Genomic DNA, 21,917 nt, shown 5'->3' with positions numbered 1-21,917 from the left:
ATGATGTGAAAGCAGGAGGTACAGCCCCGACCGGGGTTTCTGCACAGTCATTTTGGATGTGAGGGACTTGATTTGGCTGCTGGGATTTACCAGGTCCAGCTCCTGCTGAAACCACCGAGGAAATTCCCTCCAGAGGAAAGGTTTTAACCCTTTACTGGGCCCGGCATGGGGCAGGCACAGAGCGAGGCTGGGGGAGCCCAAAGTGGTGGCTGGAGGTCAGAATTCCACCTCTCCTCCCCAAACACACTTCAGTGGCCACGAGCCCACCCTGAGCCCCAGCAGCTCGCCACCACGAGAGCTCTGTTAGCCACCATTTGCCTGAATGACAGTGAAACTTCTACAGGATTTACAAACTGAGGGTTTTGTAGAACAAAAATGGAAAATAATGACGGGCCCCACCTGCCTGTGAGGAGCTGGGGAGGGGAGATCCCGCCGGTCCTGCTGGTCTGGAGGCGCTGGATCCTCGGTGGGATGGGATCCAGCTTTTTGGAGACAAATCCTAATTCCAGGGAGCACTCAGCAAGGGCAGGAGGATAGCTTTGGAGGAAAGGGCGGCTATTCTTACCCTTTTATTCCACTCTTTCAAAACACAACTTTAATTTACTCACGCGATTATTTCTCTGCACAGCCCAGTGAAGGGCAGAGCTGCTGCAAGTCCAGGCTCTTCCATGGGATATTCCCAGCGCTCCTGGCCAGTCAGGGGCTTGTGTAACAAAACCCCTCGGCTTTTCCAGGCCGGGGCCAGCTCACGGTTTTGCTCCAAGCGAACTGGCAGCAGTCTGGACGTTGTTGGGGAGGTTTTGTGGCTGTTGGGAGGAAGCAGCCGGGGAAGTGTCCGAGCATCCCAGCGGGCCGGCCCCGGCTGTGGCTGCCGGGTGTCGGCGGATCTCTCACCCCGGTGTGCAGCCCCACGCTGACAGGAAGGAAGATCAGCGAGACCCAGGGCAGGAAGGGGCGAGAAGCGAAGGAGAAAGAGACAAAAACCACCGGGCTGGAAGCGGCGGGGGAAGCCGGACCCACCTTCCGCAGGTGCTGCCCCGAGCATCGCCCCGCCCCGGGTCCCATCAGCTGCGGGGACACCGGGGGGAAGAGTGGCTTCCACCTCGCACCTGAACATCCCTGCAGGAGGAAGGAAAGCCCTGGGGACAAGGAGCTGAGCGGGACACGGAGGGGCTGCATCCTCCCGCGGCACCAGGATGCCCTGGCCCATCCCCTGCTCACACAGCGAGCCGGGCAAGGCGGCACGGAGCCAAGGTAGGGACCTGGGGGGCTTGGGGGGATTTGGGGGGGTGTGGGCAGAACGGGAGGTGTCACTTGGCTGTCCCACCTGGGGACAAGGCGGCAGAGCTGGTGCTGTGATGTGGAATGGAGTCACTGGGCCGGGAGCTGCAGGGCAGAGGTCCCTGGCATGGCACAGCATGGCACAGCATGGCACAGCACGGCACAGCATGGCATGGCATGGCACGGCATGGCATGGCATGGCACAGCATGGCACAGCATGGCACAGCATGGCACAGCATGGCACAGCACGGCACAGCATGGCATGGCATGGCACAGCATGGCACAGCATGGCATGGCATGGCACAGCACGGCACAGCATGGCATGGCACAGCATGGCATGGCACAGCATGGCACAGCACGGCACAGCATGGCATGGCACGGCATGGCACGGCATGGCACAGCACGGCACAGCATGGCACAGCATGGCATGGCATGGCACAGCATGGCACAGCATGGCATGGCACAGCACGGCACAGCATGGCATGGCACAGCATGGCATGGCACAGTATGGCATGGCACAGCACGGCACAGCATGGCATGGCATGGCACAGCATGGCACAGCATGGCATGGCACAGCATGGCACAGCTGACCTGGCACATGTCACAAATTCTGTCCCCTTGCCCGCTCTGCCTGCCAGGGCATGAAGGCAGCCCCAGCCAGGCTGTCCTGCCTGCCCAAAGCCTCGTGCAGCAGCTTCCCCCCTCCCCTTAATTAGTCATTGCTGAACTAATTAACTTCCAAAGCATCCAAAACAGACTCCAGGATGTACCACCAATAGAAATGGAAGAGATCAGTGACACACTCACCTGTGGCACGGCTCAGGGAGTGGGGCAGGCCCTGGGGTGTCACAGGAGCAGCTCGGGGGGCTGGAGCTCAGCCCTGCACCCGGCTGGCCACAGAGCCCAGGGCACCAGACATAATCCTGCTGTTATTTAGGCATTTCTGGGCACTGTGTAGCCCTTAAATGTGGGACTGCTGGAGCACAGGCTGGCTGCTGTCACCCCTGGGGTATCCCCATCCCTCAGGCTTTGGCCAGCACCTGGAAGAGTTCTCCAAAGCCAGAACGGCATCGCTGGCAGCCAGGGGACACCTCCCACTCGGGATGTTCATATTGCACAAGAATTTATTTCTGGAGAACTTGCAGCTGCTCTTTGGGACGCTCTGCAAGCTCAGGAAGGTTGTTCTGACCAAACCCGGAGGTGTCTGGGGCGGGTACCACATCCATCAGCATCCCCGGGGCTGGGGCTGTGACAGAGACGGGCTGGCAGCAGCTCCTGCTCCATTTTCCTGCCGATATCCTGAGGTGCCCCGGGTGGGAAGGGCAGGAGCTGTTTGCTGATCTGCTTTTCAATCAGCTGTTTGCACATCTGTGGTAAAGCATCCTCGGAGCTCAGGAAATGCATCAGCCACCATTCTGCAGCTTGTGAGGTGCAGCAGTCCAGGGACCTCATCCCCAAAATCAGTTTCATTTTTAGCTGGTTGGAATCACCCATAGATCATTTGTCCTTTTTTTTTCTGGTGAGATTTGGGATTGGCACTGCTGCCATCCAGCCCAGGGGCTCTTCATGGCCCCTCACCTCCTCTTTAACCCCTGCTGTGTCTGGGCCCTGTTATCGGGGTTGGGGTTCGAGGAAACAAAAAAAAAACAAAACTCAAACCTGGAAGAGATTAAATTTGACATAAAATACATTTGGCAATACATTTTGCTAGAATTAAATTAAAAAAAAATACAAATAATATGTAAACTTAGATAACTGAGTTATTTGCCGGTCTGCAAGTGTCATAATTGAGTAACAATGGAGAAGGTATTTCACGGCATCGTTTAATTAACAGAAATGAACGATGTGAAATCGGTTCTGCCAAAAGGTGGCAGCCTGCATCCTGGCTTCGGGATTCGCTCAGCTGAGGGGGAACAGCTGGAGGTGTTGGGAAATGTTTTCACTTCCAGGCGGCTCTCTGACCTCCGAGGTGGGATCAGGTCAGGAGAAATAACCATAAAGAGCCCAAGGTGAGCGAGTGAAGGGGCCCGAGCAGCTCCCGGGGCTCCCTCAGCCCCAGCTCAGAGCTTTGGGGAATAAAAAGGGCTTTGGGGCTGCCTGGAGGAACCCCACGGTGCTGGCACATGGACAGGGAGATGGCCAGGCTGAGGTTTCCTGCGTGTCTGGGATGTGGAGCTGGGCTGGAGTGGGCACCTCCTGCAGGTGCTGTGTGATGGGGCAATTTTTAGCTTGTATAAAAGGTTTTTAACCTTATGTAAATTTTGTAGATCAGTCCATTTTTAGATGTTTTCCATTTGTGGGTGCCTGCAGCCATCCAGGAGCTCTTTGGTGCCCGTCTAGCCTTGGCACCCTCGGCCCATCCCCAGCCCAGCTGGGTCCCCAGGGCTCTGTGAGCTGGGAAATCCCACTGGAGCTGCCAACCACCTCCTGCTGCTGGTGAATCTCCCCACGAGCCCCTGCAGGGGGACAAACACACATTTCCAAGCGCTGGGTGTCACCTGCTGCAGTCCTGGTGCTGTGGGACAGCTCCTGGCCTGGCACAGTCCCAGGTCCTCAGCACATTCCTGAGGCACGGGGTGATGGATCTGTGTGGGGCAGGAGGAACACCTGGGAGGCAGGAAATGCCCTTTGTCTCCATCTTCATGCTGTGGCCACCTCAGGAGTGTCCCTTCGTCCCATGCTGCTCTGGCCATGTCAGGCTTCCAGGAGTGAACAGAATTAGATGAGCAGGAGCAGCTGTTTCCAGCTCCTCTGGTGTTCTCTGGTGTCAGGAGTCTGAACCCTGAACAGGATGGACACAGTGAAAGCCACAGCAGCTGTCTGGGAGAGGATTGGCTGTGCACGAGGTGGGCACCTTCCAGCACAGTGCTCCCAGCACAGGTTTTGGTCAGGGACAGGATGGGGTGGGATGTAGGGATGGTGGGATTGGATCTGCTGGAAGAACACATCAGTGTTGTCTAAACATCCTTAGAAAACAGGATTTTGTCCTGAGCTCGACCTTTGGACCACACTAAGCAAAAAAAAAAAAAAAGTGTTAACGCCAAGTTCTTGGCAAGAAAAATCCCATTTCCCTCCCTGGGGCTTGCAGGTGCCATTCCCCAGTTTGGCTGGGCAGCCTCCAGCCCCTTATCCCAATTTTCCTGGGGACACAGGCAGGGCAGGGCAGACACAAAGCTGCATCCCTGCTCCTCTGGCTGCCAGGGGGACACTGCTGGATCGTGGCCAGGCAGAGCTGCACACCCAGGGTGTGCAGGATGGACACCTCAGGCAGGACTCACCGCCTTGGAATGAGCTGGGTCCCATCCTGGACCCACCTGGATCTCTGTAGGGGTTATGGAGCTTGGATTTAGCTGGCCCTTACCCTTCAGACAGGGAACTCCCTCCAGCCCCGTGTGGTGCTAGAGCTGCACCCAAAACTACTGGAACCAGAAAAAAACCCAGCCCTTGCATTATTTCTTCTGCTCCATCCTCCACTGAGATGCCTCTGCACGAGCTGGCCCACGGCTGCTGGTTTTTGGAGGAGCACCAGAGGAGAGCAGCAAACATTCCCTGGTGCTGGAGCAGGTTTCCCCCATCAAAGGGCCACGTTTCAGAGGAAGGGCTGCAGGGAGCAGCGCTGCAAGCAGCAAAAGCCCTTTTCATTCTGGCTGTGCTCTGGCTCGCACAGATCAGAGACAGACCTGGCGCCTGCAAAGGCTTAATTGAACTTTCCAGGCCAGTTAGAGACAAGAACACATCAAAAGTTGAACATTTTGCTGTGAATTGCTCACTGAGCTGCTTTAATTGATGCTCTCTTCATTGACCAGGCCGCTGCCTGGGGGGTGATGAGGAAGAGCTGCTGCTGCCAGGGCTTTGCTGTGGGATCAGCAGCACTGCCCGTGGGGTCAGAGCCCAGCCTCCCATCCTGCTGGGAAAGGCAGTGGGCTCAGACCCTGCTCCAGCAGCACCTCCCAGCCCCACTGGGGCTTGTCAGGAACCCCCTGGGCAGGTGGGGCTGGGCTGGTGCTTTGTCACCCAGCAGCTTCTGTCACCCCACTCTGTGGGACGTGCCACTCGTGTCTGCTGTGGCCTGGGAGGGACTCAGCCCTGGGGACAGCGTCAGGTCCCTCCACCTTCTGCACTCTTGTGCTTCTGGGGGGAGAAATAACCCCAGCATGGATCCCTGGGAGAGAGGACGAGCAGGAGAGGTTCCAAACACCTTGGCCTCACACCACGGATCAGAAACTCTGCCAGGTTTTCCTGGCCCAGCTACATCTGTGCTTTGTCCCTAGGAGAGGTTTGACCAAAGAGTGGTACCTGTACTGTCCCTGAGGCTGCACCAAAGCCCCCACAGTGCCCACGTTCCCCCTCAGGGCTGGGTTTGACAAAGGCAAGGCTGGCTGAGGGCAGGGACCCCCTCAGAGCCTCTGACCAGCATGGAGGGGTTCACCTGGATCCAGAGCATCCTGTAGGCCAGGTGGAGGGGAGGAAAGATGCCAGGACACTGCAACACTGTGCGTGCCTTGCTCCTGTGGTCAGCCACCCCCTGGGGCTCAGGAGTTCCCAGCTGGACATGGCTGGAGATGACTTTGGGGCTGGTGGAGAGGCCACAGCACTGTGCCTCTAACACAGGCAGAGCTGGGAGCGCTCTCAGGCACGGAGACATTTCCCTCTCTGCCTCTGCTTGAGAACAGCAGGACTCTGAGCAGATTCACTTCTTAAAAATAAACACCAAACCCTCGGTGTGGTTTGGCAGCAGCTGAGGGGGAGGGGGAAGGTAGATTCTCCTCTGGGTGATGATTCAGAGCATCCTCAGAGCTCTGCAACAGGATGTGGTGCTGGCTCCGCTCAGCAAGCCCTGACAGAGGCTCTGGATGGGGGCAAGGTGGGTTTGAAACCAAACCAGGCCCTTCATCACTGCCTGCTGCCTCACAGCTTCCTGCACAACACAGGGAAGAAGAATGTTCGAGCAGTTCCCAGCCCTGGTGACCGTGGTGACCCTCAGGCTCTCCCCAGGTGACCCACAGGTGGCTCAGGGCCATTGCCAGGGCAGCTCATGCACCACTGCTTGAGGAAGGTGCACCTGGTGGTGGTGAAGGCACCAAGTGTGTGAGGTCTGGGCCCGCAGTGAGGGGGACTCAGCCAAAAGCTGAGCAATGAACCCCTGCCTCAACCACACCCAGCACCACAACAGCTCAGAGCTGCCTCCCACACTGCTCCTGATGCTCCTGATGCCTCCTGATGCCTCCTGATGCCTATCCTCCTCCAGCAGGGCCATGGACAGGGGCTGAGGAGCCCTGGCTGGTGCTGTGAGCTGAGCAGGGGCACACGGGGCGGCCCATGGGACCCTGCTGCTGCCACCACAGCGCTGCTCTCCCCGGGACTGCCCATGTCACAGGAGGCCTCTGATGGAAGGTGAGGAGAGGTTGGGCTGATTTGTCACCTTGGGGAGCTCTGGAGTCAGAAATGGGATGAGGTGGGGCAGGGAGGTGTGAGCAGATGCAGGCAGTGCTGTGCTGGCACCGGGGGAATGGCTGTCTCTGGACAGAAATGATCATGCTCAGTTTTTGCTCTGCGTGGGTTTGGATTCCAGGAGAAAATGCCATTTCATGGTTCTGTTCTTCAGCCTCTGGCTCCAGTTTCAGTAGGTGCTGCCCTGACCTAGCAAAGCCTCCTGCCAGGGCTTTGGGATGGCATCATCACATGGGGGGCTTGGACAGGGCACTGCAGGGCTGGAGCTCACCCCTGCTACCTTCAGAGTCAGAGGCAGCTCTGCACTGCTGCCTTTCCCTGTCACCCCTCACTCCCAGGGCTGCTCCAGGACCCACCTGTCCCTCTGTCCCTCTGTCCCTCTGTCCCTCTGTCCTGTCCCACAGGGGCCTGCATCAACCGGTACCACCGGCAGCTGGCGAGATCCATCTCCCCACAGCTCCTGGAGGACATCACCTCCCCTCTGCACAGGCTGGAGCTCCTGAGGGCCCAGGGGACTGCCCAGGTGCAGGCAGTGAGCCCCCTGCCCCAGCAGGTGAGCTTCATGTCCCAGCTGGCAGGGACAGCCACACCTCCCTGTCCCTGCAGAGCTTCACGGACACCTCCAGCTCACACCAGTGTCTGTGTGGGGAACCCAGCCAGGGGGGCTGCAGGGGTGGCCTGGTGCTTGCTGGAGCACCCTGAGGTGTGCACAGAGCTGGGGGTGACAAGGGCTCTCTGCCAGGTCTGAGGGACCTTCCTCCAGGCCCCTCTGCACACCTCTCTGGGCAGCCTGAGGAGTTTTTAACATCCTCAATGTCCAAATCACACCAGTCCCAGCCCCAGGCTGGGGACCCGAATAGGACAGCTGACCCTGACCCTGTCTGCTGCTGGCTGCCCCAGCTCCAGGCTGTTTCTGCAATCCTCTTGCCAGGAGAGGTTTCCCTGATTTCCCTCCTGGCTGGAAGGCTCCAGCCTCGGCTGGTGTTGGCTCCGAATCTCTCACACCATTATCCCTGGGTTTCATTCTGCTGTGGTACCTGAGCCAGGAGAGCAGGACAGCTCCAGAGGTGGCCACCAGGTTCAGCCAAGAGTCCAGGTCATCAGAGAGTCCATGGCAATGAGGCAGGAATGGAGTCAAGTTGGGAAGACAATCGAGAGGTCAGGATCAGGCCCAGCAAGGGCAAGCAGGTTCAGAAACGGACCAGTGGCCACCAGGCAATGAGGTCCAGGATTGATCTAGCTCAACACAGCTTTAGCTGAGGCTGAAGGCCCAAGGCTGAGCTTAAATGGGCTCCTGACTGACTGTGAGGCTGATCAGGGCTCTTTAGGCCCACTGGTGCCCTCTGAGCCCTGCCATGTACCTTCCCACCAGGATTAAGGTTTCCCTCTGCATGGGCATGGCAGAAAAGTGAAGCAGCTTCTGTCATCTGCCTTTGTGGTTCCTCCTCATCTGTTTCATTTGTCTGTGCAGAACCCGTCGTGCAGAAGCACCTGGAGAGCCTCCAGAGCTCCTGTGGGAATGGCCTGGAGACAGGAGCCCTGCAGCGCCTCACCAACCTGCTGCTGGTGGAAGGCCTGACCGACATCCAGCAGAAGGAGCACGACATCCTGCAGGTGGAAATCACCAAAGGCCTGCCAAACACATCCCAGAGCATCCCCCTGGAGAAACTGTTCCTGCCTCTCTCCAAAGTCAGCATCCCCCCTCGGATCTCCGTCACCATCGGCGTGGCCGGGATTGGCAAGAGCACGCTGGTGAAGCTGTTTGTCTGCAGCTGGGCAAAGGGGGAGATCAGCAGGGACACCATGTTCGTGCTGCCCCTCACCTTCCGGGAGCTCAACACCTACGAGAAGCTCTCTGCCGAGCGCCTGCTGTGCTCGGCCCGCCCTCACACCACCGAGCCCGGCCCCGTCCCGGCCGGAGCCGCCCGGACCCTGCTCATCCTCGACGGTCTGGATGAGTTCAAAACCCCCTTGGATTTTTCCAACGCAGTGGTTTGCACCGATCCCAAGAAGGAGATCCAAGTGGACAGCCTGATCACCAACATTATCAGGGGTAACCTGCTGCAGGAGGCCTCCGTGTGGGTCACGTCGCGGCCGGTGGCGGCCAGGCAGATTCCCAGCGGGCTGGTGGATCGGATGACGGAAATCCGAGGGTTTGGGGCTGCAGAGATGAAGGACTTCTTGGACCAGATGTTCCTGGGCAACAGAGATCTGTCCAGCCAAGTCCTGCAGCACATCAGGGCTAACAGGTCGCTACACGTCCTGTGCACCATTCCTAGTTTTTGCTGGATTTCTGGCTCCTCAATCGCTTATTTCCTGAAATGCAGCAGCGACCGATCCCAAGAAGCGACCGTGGTCCCCAGGACCCTGTCAGAAATCTACTCCTATTATTTTAAAATGGCTCTGAGCGGTGACTGGCTGGAAAAGCCACGAGAAACCCTCAGGATTGAGCAGGCTGTGAACACCAGCAAGAAGCTGGTGGGCAGCCTGGGCAGGCTGGCCTTCTGCGGGCTGCTGCGGAGGAAACACGTGTTCTACGAGCAGGACATGAAGGCCTACGGCATCGACCTCTCCCTGCTGCACAGCAGCCTCTCCAGCCGCCTCCTGCTCAAGGAGGACATGCAGGCCTCCACAGCCTACTGCTTCTCCCACTTAACCATCCAGGAGTTCCTGGCAGCTCTTTATTACTACACGGCGGCCAAGCGGGCCTTCTTCGACCTCTTCACAGAGAGCGGCGTGTCCTGGCCCAGGCTGGGCTTCCTCAGCCACTTCAGGAGCGCCGTTCAGCGGGCGCTGCAGGCCGAGGACAGGCAGCTGGACATCTTCATCCGCTTCCTCTCGGGGCTCCTGTCCCCGCAGGTGAACGAGCTGCTCTCAGGGTGGCTGCTGGTGAAGGACGAGCACGGCGGGCTCAGGAGCCAGGCCATCGGCGTCCTGCAGGGCTGCCTGAACGCCGAGCACGCCGTCTCCTCGCGCGCCGTCAACGCCGTGCGCTGCCTGCACGAGATCCAGCACACGGACACCGCCAAGGCTGTGGAGGAGGCCATGAGGAGCGAGAGCTTGGCCGGGATGCTCACCCCCATGAACTGCTCTGCCCTGGCTTATCTCCTGCAGGTCTCTGATGTTTGCCTGGAGGAGACAAACCTCTCCAACTGCCTCACCTACAATGTCTGTAAGAGCCTGCTCTCCCAGCTCCTCTTCTGCCACAACCTCAGGTGAGTCCTGGTGGGATTGCACCAGGAGAAGCGAGGAGAGATGCCAGGCTGTGGCTGTGGAATCACAGAGTGGTTTGGGTTGCAAGGGACCTCAAAGCCCATCCAGTCTCAACCCCTGCTGCTGTGGGCAGGGACACCTTCCACTGTCCCAGGCTGCTCCAAGCCCTGTCCAGCCTGGCCTTGGACACTTCCAGGGATCCAGGGGCAGCCACAGCTTCTCTGGGCACCCTGTGCCAGGGCCTGCCCACCCTCCCAGAAGGGAAGAATTTCATCCTAACTCCAAATCTCTCCTCTTTTAGTTTAAACTGTTCCCTGTTGTTAGTCCTTTCTAAGTACTGGAGGCTGCAGTGAGCTCTCTCTCCCCTGTGACTCACAGTCCCAGGTGTCAGTGGAGACCTGGGTCCACCAAATGTTGTCCACCTGCAGAGAAGGGTCCACCACCTGTTGTCCACCCTGGGGGTGGCACTGGGTCAGCTCCGCTTGTCCTTGAGTTCTCCCCCTGGGAGAGGCAGATGTCGTGGGGATCATCCTTTCTCCACTTTGTTCTCCAAACCCTTGCTCTTGCTCTTGTGTCTTCTGCAGGCTGGACAATAACCAGTTTAAGGACGATGTGATGGAGCTGCTGGGCAGTGTGCTGAGCGTGAAGGATTGCCAGATCCAGAGGCTCAGGTGGGAGCCCAGGGCAGATGGGATGTCCTGGGGAGCTGGGGGCACCGCAAAGCCGGGGTGAGGGTCCCCCAGGAATGTCTCTCCCGCTGGCTCCCCAGGGTGCCTGATGACAAGAACAGTCTCCTCGCTGCCTCCTCACTGTTCCTAAAAAATTGTCAATAAATCCATGGGTTATCCCAACAAACCACTTCCCAAGGTCACAGCAGAGTGCTGGACACTCGAGGCTCTGCATGGAGCAGGGAGGGGACAGGGGACAGGCTCCTGGCCCCCATGCAGGGAGATGCCTCATCCCAGACAGATGGGTTCCCACTTTCCCCACCTGCTGCTCTTCCCCAAGGCTGCACAGAGTTCCCCATGCTGCCATCTGAGCTCCTTTATAGGACACAAATTAATCTGATGCCCAGAAACGTCCCTGCCTGGTGCCCACCCCAGGAGAACATCCATCACTTTGGTTGTGCCCATGAACCGAGTGCTCCCCACGGCCCCTCTCTGCTCACCATCCCAGCTGGATCCTGGGACATGCCAGGCCCTGCAAAAACACCAGATTTTCCTTTTTCTGTGCAGCTTGGCAGAAAATCAGATCAGCAACAAGGGAGCCAAAGCTCTGGCCAGGTCTCTGCTGGTGAACAGGAGCCTGACGGTGCTGGAGTAAGTGTTCCCCCCTCCCCAGCTCCAGTGGGACACACATTCCCACTGGGAACCATCCCCGGCCACGGCAGGGCTGGATCCCACCCGCCCTGACTTGGGGAGGGTCTCCAGCCCCTAAAGCCACCACCACAAGCTGCTGGCCTGATGTCCCACCTCAGCAGTGCCATGTGGAGGCATCTGGATTAAACTGGGCCTGTGCCAGTCCGGCTTTGTTAACCTTGGCTTTCCTGCCTGTCCCGCCCCAGCCTGCGGAGCAACTCCATCGGCCCCACCGGAGCAAAAGCCCTGGCTGATGCCCTGAAAAAAAACCAAATCCTGCTGTCCCTGAAGTAAGTCTCAACTTCTGGAGCACCTCCTGGAGCAGATCCCCAGGGCAGGCTCCCTTCCACCCCTCTTCTGTCCCACTGGGGTTTTCCCAAGCTCCAAGGGCCAGCACATGGGGACACCCTGGGCAAACCCTGGGTCAGTGCTGGGCAGTGAACACGAGTGCAGCTGGCACAGACCCAGGGACTGCCCTGGGCCAGAGAGCTGGGATTCTCCTGCCTCTTGGCTTCAGTGGGGTGGGGTTGAGGTTCAGGTTGAGGTCCTTCTGTGCATGGGAGCTCTCAGGGTGCTGTTTCATGGAAGAAGGAATCTCCCATGGGAGAGGAGGGAAGGACACTCCTGGTCAGGGATGCCTGGGGGTCAGACCCCTTTCTCAAACCCCAGGGCTGGTGAGCACTGCCCTGCAGCCCCTGGAAGCATCCACACATGGCTTCACTCCTGTGTCCCACAGCCTCCAGCACAACTCCATCAAGGAGCACGGGGCCACCTTCCTGGCCGAGGCCCTGCTGACCAACCACCGGCTGGTGACCCTGCAGTGAGTGACCCGGACGTGCTGTCCCCCCTGCAGCCCCCAGCAGGCTGCAGTGCCACCGATGGGGATGTGGCACCTGCCATTCACAGGTGCCTTGCTCACCCTTGCAGCCTGCAGAAAAACGCCATCGGAGCCCAGGGCGCCCGGGACATCGCGGAGGCGCTGAAGCAGAACCGCAGCCTGAGGGAGCTGATGTGAGCACCATGAGGTGGAGGGATGGCTGTGCCAATGCCACAAATCCTGAGATCTGTGGGCAGGAATGGCAGGAAAGGGGCAGGAGCACGTGGCAGGCAGGAGGGTTTGGAGGTTTGGAGATGCTCTCTGTATCTCCAGGGATGCAGGGAGCCACATAAAGAAAGGAGAAGCCATTTCCCCTCTGGCAGATCCCTCTGCAGCAGGGCTGGGGAAACATGAAAAGCTATTCCAGCTCAAACCAGGCACAAGAACAGAGGTGTACGTAGGTGGGGAATGAGGTGGCAGCGAGTTCATGCTTGTTGCTGCAGCAGGAAGAGCCCGGGGGAGGTGAATCCCTTGCTGGCAGTTCCAAACTTCCTCTTCTGTCTCAGACTCTCGAGCAACTCGGTGGGAGACAACGGCTCCATCGCCTTGGCCGAAGCTCTGAGGGTGAACCACAGCCTGCAAAGCCTTGAGTAAGCTCCCCCTCCTTGACAACAGAGCCCAGCCTCCTCCTTCCAGCAAAATCTGCCACCCCTCAAGCCCTCAGCTCCTCCCCGTGTCTGTCCCACTCCACATTCCCTGGATGTGCAGGCTGGAACACAATGAGGCAGCCAGGTTGGCCCTGCCTGCACCAAGGGGCACTGACAGAACTAATCCCAAAACCCAGTGATGACTTTTTATTCTGGCTTGGAGGAAATCAGTAGCTTTGGATGTTCTCTCTCTCAAAAGTGTCGGGAATTGGCTAAGGAGGGAGGTAATGGGGGCTGGCAGAGTCAGGCTGGAATGGTGCAACCTTCATTCCCCATGGGAACAGCACCTGGAGACAAGGGCTGATGGCTCCTGGTGATGAGTGGCTATGCCCTGGTTCTGTCCCTGTGACAAGGATCCCAAACTCAGGGGAGCCACATGTCCAGCTGAGGCAGCAGCCTCGGTGACAGGTGGGGACAAGGCTGCCCCGAAGTGCTGGCAAACCCTGTCCCCTCTGCTTGCTGGGCTGGTGCTGCTGAGTCAGCAGGAATGGCTGAGCTCCCCCCACCGATGCTCCAGTGCTGCTCCTTCCTGCCCCTGTTCCCTTTTCTCAGTGAAAGGGACACTTTGCACCCCAAACACGACCCTGCAGCCCAGCTGTGATGCCAGGACTGGCCCATCCTCACACCCTCCCCATTTGTCTCAGTCTCCAGAGCAACTCCATCAGCAGCACAGGGGTCACAGCACTGACAGCAGCTCTCTGCTCCAACAAGGGACTCCTCAGCCTCAAGTAAGTGACAGTCCCTCCAGCCTGGCCAAAAGCTGCTGCTGGGACCTGGGAGCTTCCCAGCAGCCTGGGCTTGTGCCTGGTTGTTTCCACAAGATGCTGAAAGCAGCTTTGCTCCCTCCTCCAGCTGTGAGGAACTTCTCTCTGTCTTTGTCTTTCTCCCTTTGGGACAATATTCATTCAGCCTTGGATGGCAGCAGGGATGGGAGGCTGGCAAAAAGCCCTGATGGAGCCCACAGGAAACACAGGGAACGGAGCTGCAGGAGCTGCTGGGGGTGGTCGCAGACAAGCTGCTCTCCTCAGTCCATGGCCTCAGCCCCAGAGCAGGAGGGGGCAGTGGGGGAGCAGCTGATCCAGCCCTGCCTTGGCTGCTCCTCCCCAGCCCCGTGTCTTTCCCCAGCCTCCGGGAGAACTCCATCAGCAAGGAGGGCGGTCCCGCCATCGCCCGCGCCCTGCGGAGCAACAGCACCCTCAGGAAGCTGGAGTGAGTGCCACGGGCCCCAGGAGGGCAGTCAGACCCTCATGGTGCCCCCTGGAGCTGTCCCCAGCTTTTCACTTGTCACTTGACTCCTGTGTCCCCCCAGCTTGGCGGCCAACCTGCTGTGCGATGATGGGGGCAAGGCCATCGCCTTGGCCATCAAAGAGAACCGGGCACTCACGTCCCTCCAGTGAGTTTCCCCCTGGGCCTGGCTGGGTTTGAAGCCCCTTGCATGGACATGGCCAGGGACACTTCTGGCCCTCAGCCCCTCTGGGCTGGGACAGTGGCACCCCTGGGTGCCACCACTCCCACCATGGGAGGGGTGCTGTGACATCCTGGGTGCAGATGGATGTGGACCTGGATGGGTCAGGGCACTCTCACAGCCCAAGGCTTCACCTTGCATTTTCTCCTGTTTGCAGCTTGCAGTGGAACTTCCTCCAGGCCAAAGCAGCCACGGCCCTGGCACAAGCACTGCAGTCCAACAGCAGCCTGGCCAGCCTCGAGTAAGTGGGGACATGGGTGGATGGGTGCTGGGCACTACTGGAAGGGCCCTTAAAGCTCATCCAGTGCCACCCCTGCCATGGCAGAGACACCTTCCACTGTCCCAGGAGCTTGGCTGCTCCAAGCCCCATCCAGCCTGGCCTTGGACACTTCCAGGGATCCAGGGGCAGCCACAGCTTCTCTGGGCACCCTGTGCCAGGGCCTGCCCACCCTCCCAGGGAACAATTCCTTCCCAATATCCCATCCATCCCTGCCCTCTGGCACTGGGAAGCCATTCCCTGTGTCCTGTCCCTCCATCCCTTGTCCCAAGTCCCTCTGCAGCTCTCCTGGAGCCCCTTTAGGCCCTGGAAATCTCCTGTGTCCCCATTGTGTGTCCCTGGCTGGGGATGCTCTGAATGTCTTGTGGCCCAGGAGTTCTCCCAAGCCATTTGGGAATGCTGGGCCCTGTGCTGGCTGCCCTGTCCCTGCTCCTGAGTCCCAGGCCATGGGCACACACAACACTTCTGTCCCAGCCTGCAGGAGAACGCCATCGGAGACGAGGGAATGGCCGCCCTGTCCGCTGCACTCAAGGTCAACACCACCCTGGCAGATCTCCAGTGAGTACCCAGGCTGCAGCAGGACCCTGGTGCCACAGCCTAATTATCCTAATTAACACCCCATGGCCACCTCAGGACAGTGCTGAAGGGTCCCTGTTCCCTTGCAGCCTGCAAGTGGCTTCAGTTGGCGCGGCCGGTGCCCAAGCCCTGGCAGAAGCCTTGATGGTCAACAAGAGCCTGCAGATCCTGGAGTAAGAGCTCCGTGGGGCCACCAAGTGCCCACGGCTGTGCCACTGATCCCTGGGCCGTCTGAGAGCCTGGCCCTTGGCTCAGCACTGTCCTGCCCTCACAGGGTGCTCTCAGAGCTGTCCCTGCTTCCTCACCCCTGCCTTTGTTTGCAGCCTGCGGGGAAACTCCCTGGGCCTGGCTGGGGCCAAGGCCGTGGCCAACGCGCTGAAGGTGAACCGCAGCCTCCGCCGGCTCAAGTGAGTATCCCACTGAGCCAGGAACATTCCCTGTCCTTTCCAGACAAAGGGAAGAGTGATGGGGTGGCCAAGCCAGTGGTTCTCAGAAGGGCAAACCCCGAGCAGGTGGCTTTTCCCAATGCCCATCCCATGCATTCCCTCCTGGTGCTGTCTGACCCTCCTGCCTCCCGCAGCCTGCAGGAAAACTCCCTGGGCATGGACGGAGCCATCTGCATCGCCACCGCCCTGAAGGGCAACCACGGCCTCACCTATGTCAAGTAAGTGGCTGCTGCAGTGGGTGGGGGAGACCATGGGAACCATCCAGAACCTTCCTCACTGCCAGCACTGCCCATTCCTGGCTGCCCCACAGGGCAGGGGCATCCTGTGCTCCTCCCAGTGTGACAGCCACCACTCCCACACAGCTCCAGACCCCTCAGTGCCTCTCCAGGGATGCCTCTGGGCCAAAAACCACCTCAAGAGACAGATACACACCAAAACGTTCCAGGGGAGAGGTGGCTCAGCCCCTCCAGCTGTCTGGGGCCGTCTCCAGCTCCTCCCTTGGCTGCCCCAGGGCTCTCAAAGTGCCCTTGAGCAGGGTCTGGGCACAGGTGATGCTGGGGTGAAGCTGGGCAGCATCTCCTGTCCCCAGCAAGGATCCAGCCCTGCCTCACGCCCCAGCCTCAGCTCCTGTCTTTGCTCCCAGCCTGCAGGGGAATCGCATTGGGCAGTCGGGAGCCAAGGTGATCTCGGACACCATCCGGACAAACTCGCCCGACTGCGTCGTGGACGTGTGAGGGGCCCTGGCTGCAGCGAGGGGGGCCCGGGGGTCCCTCTGCCCTGCTGACTGCAGGGAGCTCCTTGGTGCCATCTCAGGGATGAGAACTGGGGCAAGGAAAGCTCCTGAGCTCCTGGCACGGCCCAGGACCGAGGGTGTTGGGTCAGGAGCGTGGGAGGGTCAATGCTGAAAGCTGAGGGATGTGTTATGTCCGTGTCTGTGCTCACCCAGGCCCTGATGGAATGGGGGAAATGCAAAAAGGAGTGAGGAGGGGCAGATTCCACATGCCAGACCTCGATTTTGTGGATGGTTTATCTGCTGGTGGCAGCAACTCCTCCTGTGATCTCCCTGGGGCTTTGTCACCCCTGGCTCCCCTTGAAATCCCAGATGGACACGAGATTTGCTGCTGCCTTGCTCGGGGTGTGGTGCTGTGACCCTGGGCACTAGCAGGTCCTGGCTGACACACCTGAAGTGTTTGGTAGAGCTGTTCTCTGTGCAAGAGTGAGGTAACCCAAGGCATAGGAGTGGAACTGTCTGGAAAGACCTTGGAAAATAAAGAGTCCTCAGGAAAATGGAGGAGTAGGAGGGTGAATGCAAGAGGAACTGCACTGCCCGAGGCTGGGCTGTCCCCAGCACATCTTGGTGCTACACCAGGACTGCCTCAGCTCCAAGTTCTGCCTCTCAGCTTCAGGACAGAGCTCTTGGATCTCCTGCTGCTGCTGTCACCTGTGTTCTGTGACTTTGGGGAGTCCCAGCTGCGAGGTCTGTCCCTAGCAGGTCACCTTTAGACTGGGAGTGCATAGGTGGTACCTTGGTGTGTGAGGCAGAGCCAGTGACTCTCCAGAGGCGCCAGGTTTGAGGTGACCCTGTGAACCCCCAGAGCCCCCTGAAGCCACTGTCCCCTGTCCCCAGCCCAGCCAGGACACAGTGCCACACTCAGGGCAGCCAGTGGCTGCTGCAGGGACCTGGGGGCTGATCCCACAAACACTGGGCTGAGCTCTGCAGATGTAAATACTTGGGAATAAATTAGTTCTTGGATGAGAAGATGCCTGCTGCAGCCTTGCTCTTGCACTGCAGGACATTTGAACTGAAAGCTCAGTTCAGTGGCACAGGGGCTTCTGCTGCTGCTGCTCCTGGCACAAGCCCCTGCACCAGCAGCAGTGGCCTTGCCAAATGGCTGCTGGCTGTGCTGGAGGCTGGGTGGCAGTGCTGCCTGGGGAGAGAGGCTCTGGCTCTGTGCACACCACCTATGGAGACACTTTTCCATCTGGGCCTTCAGTACAGAACATGGAAAACTGACTGCAACTGCAGCCCACACTGGGAGACTGGGCCTGGTCTCGGGGGTCAGATCATCACAGAACGGGTTGGGTTGGAAGGAACCTCAAAGCCCATCCCATTCCCCCCTGCTGCCGTGGGCAGGGACACCTTCCACTGTTCCTCCAAGCCCCATCCAGCCTGGCCTTGGACACTTCCAGGGATCCAGGGGCAGCCACAGCTTCTCTGGGCACCCTGTGCCAGGGCCTGCCCACCCTCCCAGGGAACAATTCCTTCCCAATATCCCATCCATCCCTGCCCTCTGGCAGTGGGAGCCATTCCCTGTGTCCTGTCCCTCCATCCCTTGTCCCCAGTCCCTCTGCAGCTCTCCTGGAGCCCCTTTAGGCCCTGCAAGGGGCTCTGAGGTGTCCCTGGAGACTTGTCCAGTTTTAATTCCACTCCTTCAGTCCACCTGGTGCTGCTCTTTGTGCAGACAAGCCCTTGATTAAGTAAAGGATATGTTTAGGATAAATAGATTTATGCCAGATTTAAAAGCAATTGAAATGCATTCCCAGAGCAGCTTTTCATCCAGTTTTATTAAGCCAAAGGAATCTATTTGGACATAATAAAATGCAGGGAAATCAGGCACACGATGCTCACTGGAGTGAGACTTCTGGCACTGCAGTGCACAGTTTAGTGCAATTATGGAAATAAGTGCACATTACTGTGATTCTCAGTATGGATAAACTGCTCATGCTTTGAGATTCACAAACCTGGCAATCCAAGTTTAATTTTCAGGTTTAATAAACATTATTTACCAACTTTTGGATTCACACTGACACACAGTTTTCAGACAGCAGGGTATTAGCTCCTGGCCTCTCCAAAGTTTGTGCTTCAAGAGGCCTCCTGCTACTGAAGGGTCAGAAGTCATTATCACTTTGCTCCAGCGGCTCTGGCTTCCTTGCTCGCAGACTGGCTTTGCCTGGGGCGATTTCCATGCTGTCATCTTCCAGATCATCCTCCTCCTCCTCCTCATCTTCATCTTCATCCAGATCAATCTCACTATCCCCTGAGTCCTGCAGGACAGGAAATGAGAGTCCATGGCCAGCCCAAAGTGAGGGATGGCAGCGCCGGTGTCCCCCTGCTCTCCTGGTGGATTGCAAACCTCCCTCCCCACCCCACAGGGCTGATGGACACAAATCCCCTGACTCCTGCTGGCTCTGGGCTGTTAAAAGCCTGGCAGGCTGTGTGGCACTCGGGTGCCAGCTGCTGTGAGACCACAGAGGTGAGGTGAAGGTGATGAACCACAGGACAGGAACCCACCTGTGCCTTGCGCCGGCCTGGCCGTGCCGGGGCTGGGGTCCCCTTGGAGAGCCAGAGTGGAGGAACACGAGAGGCAGAGCAGGAAAAAAAAGCACAAGAACATAAAAGAAAACAGAAAGTACCCAGGCTGGGAGCAGGGGAGAAGGCAGGCACAGCTCAGGTATCCTGTGCCACACCAGCAGGTAACAGAGGCCAGGCACACACTGCTGGCTCTTCCTAACTCCATCAATTCCCTGAGGGTTCAAAGCAGCTTCAGTGATTGCAAAACCAGTAGATATCATTAGAAAAGCAATATCCATATATAATCTATTATGCAATATCTATAAACTTTTTGATCTATTTTTGAAGGCATTTTATTCAACAGGGGCTTTCTCTGAAGTTTAATTGTGACTGCAATAATTTGCAGATTAGCCAGCAATGCAACTTATGATTATTTTGATTTTTGCATTGCCTGATTAATTTTTATTTTTTTTTCCCCTGATCTGGGACACACAGAGGCCTGCAAAGATCCCTGAGCTCTGAGAAGCTGCAGTCAGAGGGCAGAGCCATGAGACAGTTGAAGTGGCTGCAGCTGAGGGAAGTCACAGGCTGAAGGCCTTGGCTTTCCATCCCTGGATGTGCTGGGACTGTGCCAGCAGGGAGAGAGCTGCCAGCAGGGAAAGGGAACAGGAATGGCAGAGGGTGACAGTCCAAACCTGTCAGTAACACTGCTGAGGACAATCAGGCAGTGCTGGGACTGAAGTGACATCTTCACCCCCAGCACAACACTCTGCCCATCCCAGAAATGAGTCTGGATGTCCAGGAGTCAACAACAGCCTCCACCACACCCACTCTGGCAGGAGCAAAGAGCAGAGCATGGGCTGCAAGTTCCTCTTCCAGACACAAGGTGAAGGTGCCCCAAAAGCTGTGGCTGCCCCATGCCTGGAATTGTTTTAAGTCATGTTGGCTTGGAGCAATCTGGTCTAGTGGAACAAGATGGGGTTTAAGGTTCTTTCCAACTCAAACCATTCTGAGATTCCCAGAAATGTCTGAACTCCCCTCCTTGAGACAGGCAGCACTGAGGGGTGTCTGCTGGACTGAGACAGAAAGGTTCCATCCACACTAGGAATTAACAGCAGCACAGGCTCAAACACAAACCCACAGCCACCACAGTTGCACTGTCTCCTAGCACTCTCCAAAACAGTGTTCCAGCATCACCTGGAGAGAACAGCCCCACTGCTCCTGGGATGGCAGCAGCTTTCTGGGGAGAGCTAACTGCAAATGCCAACCACATCCCAGCAGCTGGCTTCAGCTTCCTGGTGCAGATGTAGCCCCTCAGGTGTGCCCAGAGGCACAGAAAGGCTGCCCATGGATGCCAAAGGCTGGGCACAGCAAGTGCCTCCTGTGCAAACCTGTGTGTGCCTTTCACACTGTCCCACTCACATGTAAACCACAACCCAGTGCAAGGCCAGGAGCCCTGGGGCAGCAGGAACCCCATGGGCACAGCTCACAGTCCTGCTCTCATCCCTGCCCCATCTCCCAGAGGATGGATTCTGCCAGTACAGGGCTCCAAGGAGGGACTTCTTAGAGCAATGAAGGGGATTTAGGTCCATATATTTAACTCCTGCTGCACTGCACTGGTCCCTCTTCCCAGAAACCTGCCCCACAGCTCACAACAGCATTCCTGCAGCCTGTGTGCCACTAGCTCTGCTCTGCAGGATGGGGTCAAAGCACACGGAGCACACAGGCTCCAAGAACAAAGGAAAAATAAGGAAATACACATCTATGTCAAGGAAAGGTGTCAGCCATTGGAAAGGAGGGGAAAAGCAGGCCTGGGGTGTGAGGATTCAGCAGGTAAAAAGGTGTCTCTGCAGCTGAGGAGAGGGCTGGCATCTAAAGCCCTGTCAGAGAAGCTCTGCAGACACATGAGATGGTTACTCACATCTTCCTCCGTGTCTCCACCCTGCATTGATCCCACGATCCGAGTGCCAACTCTTCCTGCAGGAGCAAAGAGAATCCCATCAAAGCTGGCTCGTGGCCACAGGGAGGGAGGAGGAAGGGTAAAGCTCAGGGTGAATCCCTCAGTGAGAGGGTGAGACCCCAATTCATAGTCACCCCCCTTGTTAAACCTCATTGCTCAGGAGAAGGTAGGAGGGGGTAAGGCTGACAGGAATTAACACTGGACTCAATGATCTTGGAGCAGTTCTCCAATATTAATGATTCTATGACTCTAATTCCAGTCAGGGTGCTATTTATTCCAGCATGATGGTTCTGGCAGGACATGAAGCAATGGACACATTAAGAAACAGGAAATTCTATCCGAACCAAGAAACCTTTTTTACTGTGAGGGCAGTCAAACACTGGAACAAGGTTGCCAAGAGAAGTTTAGAAGTCTCCATCCATAGAGATACTCTAAACCAAACTGGATGTGGTCCTGGACAGGCAGCTCAAACCTCCTGTTAGAGCAGAGAGGTTGCTCTAGATAATCTTGAGAGGTCCCTTCCAACCCATAAAAATCCATGAACTGACAAATTTCTTCCTGTGCTTTGGTACACAGAGAACAAAAGCCTGGTTTTATCATGTTGTGAATCCTTTGTCCTTCAGGGAGCTCAGACCCTTTCTGATATTCCAGGATGGATTGAGTCTCACAGGAACTCCTGGCCAAGCCCAGGCAAACCTCAAGAATTTCCTGTTTGGAGTTTGATGTGTGAGGCTGAAGAGGGAGGTGGGGGTGACTCAGGCCTGCTGCTGCAGCCACAGAACCTCCTCAACACTGGATCCCATTTCCAACCCCGCTGTGTCCATCCCATCTCACCATCTGTTCATTTCCTGCCATCACCAGCTTCCTCCATGCCAAATACAGATTGTTTCAACCTAGAACAATCCAATCTGTGCTGTTTTTAGCATGAAAACAAGGCAGCTTTAAAATATACCCTGGCAAACCTCTTTTTTTCTACTTCCCAAAGCACAAAAGATGACAGGTCCCCTTTGTCCCACGCAGTTTGAGCTGAGTTAGTGGTAGGAAAAAGCTGCCTAACTCATCCACAGCTCACCA

General features: G+C 57.5%; 2 protein-coding genes and 1 long non-coding RNA gene across 8 annotated transcripts in view; 1 reads left to right on the top strand and 2 right to left on the bottom strand.

Annotated features, from left to right (window-relative positions):
• Window positions 1-521: 521 nt before the first annotated feature.
• Window positions 522-17,350, top strand: NLRC3 (NLR family CARD domain containing 3). Of its 5 annotated transcripts, none has more exons than XM_086854256.1 (19): window positions 522-1,254; window positions 6,533-6,675; window positions 7,137-7,285; window positions 8,204-9,947; window positions 10,530-10,616; window positions 11,181-11,264; window positions 11,510-11,593; window positions 12,040-12,123; window positions 12,231-12,314; window positions 12,687-12,770; window positions 13,472-13,555; window positions 13,953-14,036; window positions 14,137-14,220; window positions 14,450-14,533; window positions 15,044-15,127; window positions 15,235-15,318; window positions 15,469-15,552; window positions 15,726-15,809; window positions 16,235-17,350. In XM_086854256.1, exons 2-19 carry the CDS (start codon window positions 6,650-6,652, stop codon window positions 16,323-16,325), a joined length of 3,189 nt encoding a protein of 1,062 aa, XP_086710382.1. In that variant the 5' UTR covers window positions 522-1,254; window positions 6,533-6,649; the 3' UTR covers window positions 16,326-17,350. The 5 variants fall into 5 exon arrangements, with proteins under 5 accessions (XP_086710382.1, XP_086710380.1, XP_086710379.1 ...); XM_086854254.1 differs by having other exon boundaries at window positions 943-1,254; window positions 6,530-6,675; XM_086854253.1 differs by lacking the exon at window positions 522-1,254 and adding an exon at window positions 3,172-3,290 and having other exon boundaries at window positions 6,530-6,675.
• Window positions 2,942-9,704, bottom strand: LOC147650007 (uncharacterized). The gene is made up of 2 exons (XR_015277322.1): window positions 4,560-9,704; window positions 2,942-4,291 (listed from the first exon to the last, which is right to left on the bottom strand). It is a non-coding gene; the product is annotated as an uncharacterized LOC147650007 (long non-coding RNA).
• Window positions 17,351-18,138: 788 nt separating the features above from the next.
• IFT38 (intraflagellar transport 38) overlaps window positions 18,139-21,917 on the bottom strand; it is a 55,291-nt gene continuing 51,512 nt past the window's right edge. The window contains exons 11-13 of one of the 2 annotated variants that reach the window (XM_086854257.1): window positions 20,805-20,860; window positions 18,884-18,925; window positions 18,139-18,636 (exon numbers count right to left, since the gene is read on the bottom strand). In XM_086854257.1, the coding sequence (XP_086710383.1) occupies window positions 18,481-18,636; window positions 18,884-18,925; window positions 20,805-20,860 (254 nt within the window). In that variant the 3' untranslated portion in view covers window positions 18,139-18,480. The remainder of the gene's footprint in view (window positions 18,637-18,883; window positions 18,926-20,804; window positions 20,861-21,917) is intronic. The other variant, XM_086854258.1, reaches the window with a different exon arrangement.

This window comes from Cyanistes caeruleus, chromosome 17 (genome assembly GCF_971803275.1).
Source record: "Cyanistes caeruleus chromosome 17, bCyaCae1.hap1.1, whole genome shotgun sequence".
In the NCBI taxonomy this organism is placed as follows: Eukaryota; Metazoa; Chordata; class Aves; order Passeriformes; family Paridae; genus Cyanistes; species Cyanistes caeruleus.
Note: the sequence above shows the minus strand (reverse complement) of the source record. Positions and strands in the feature narration are given on the sequence as shown.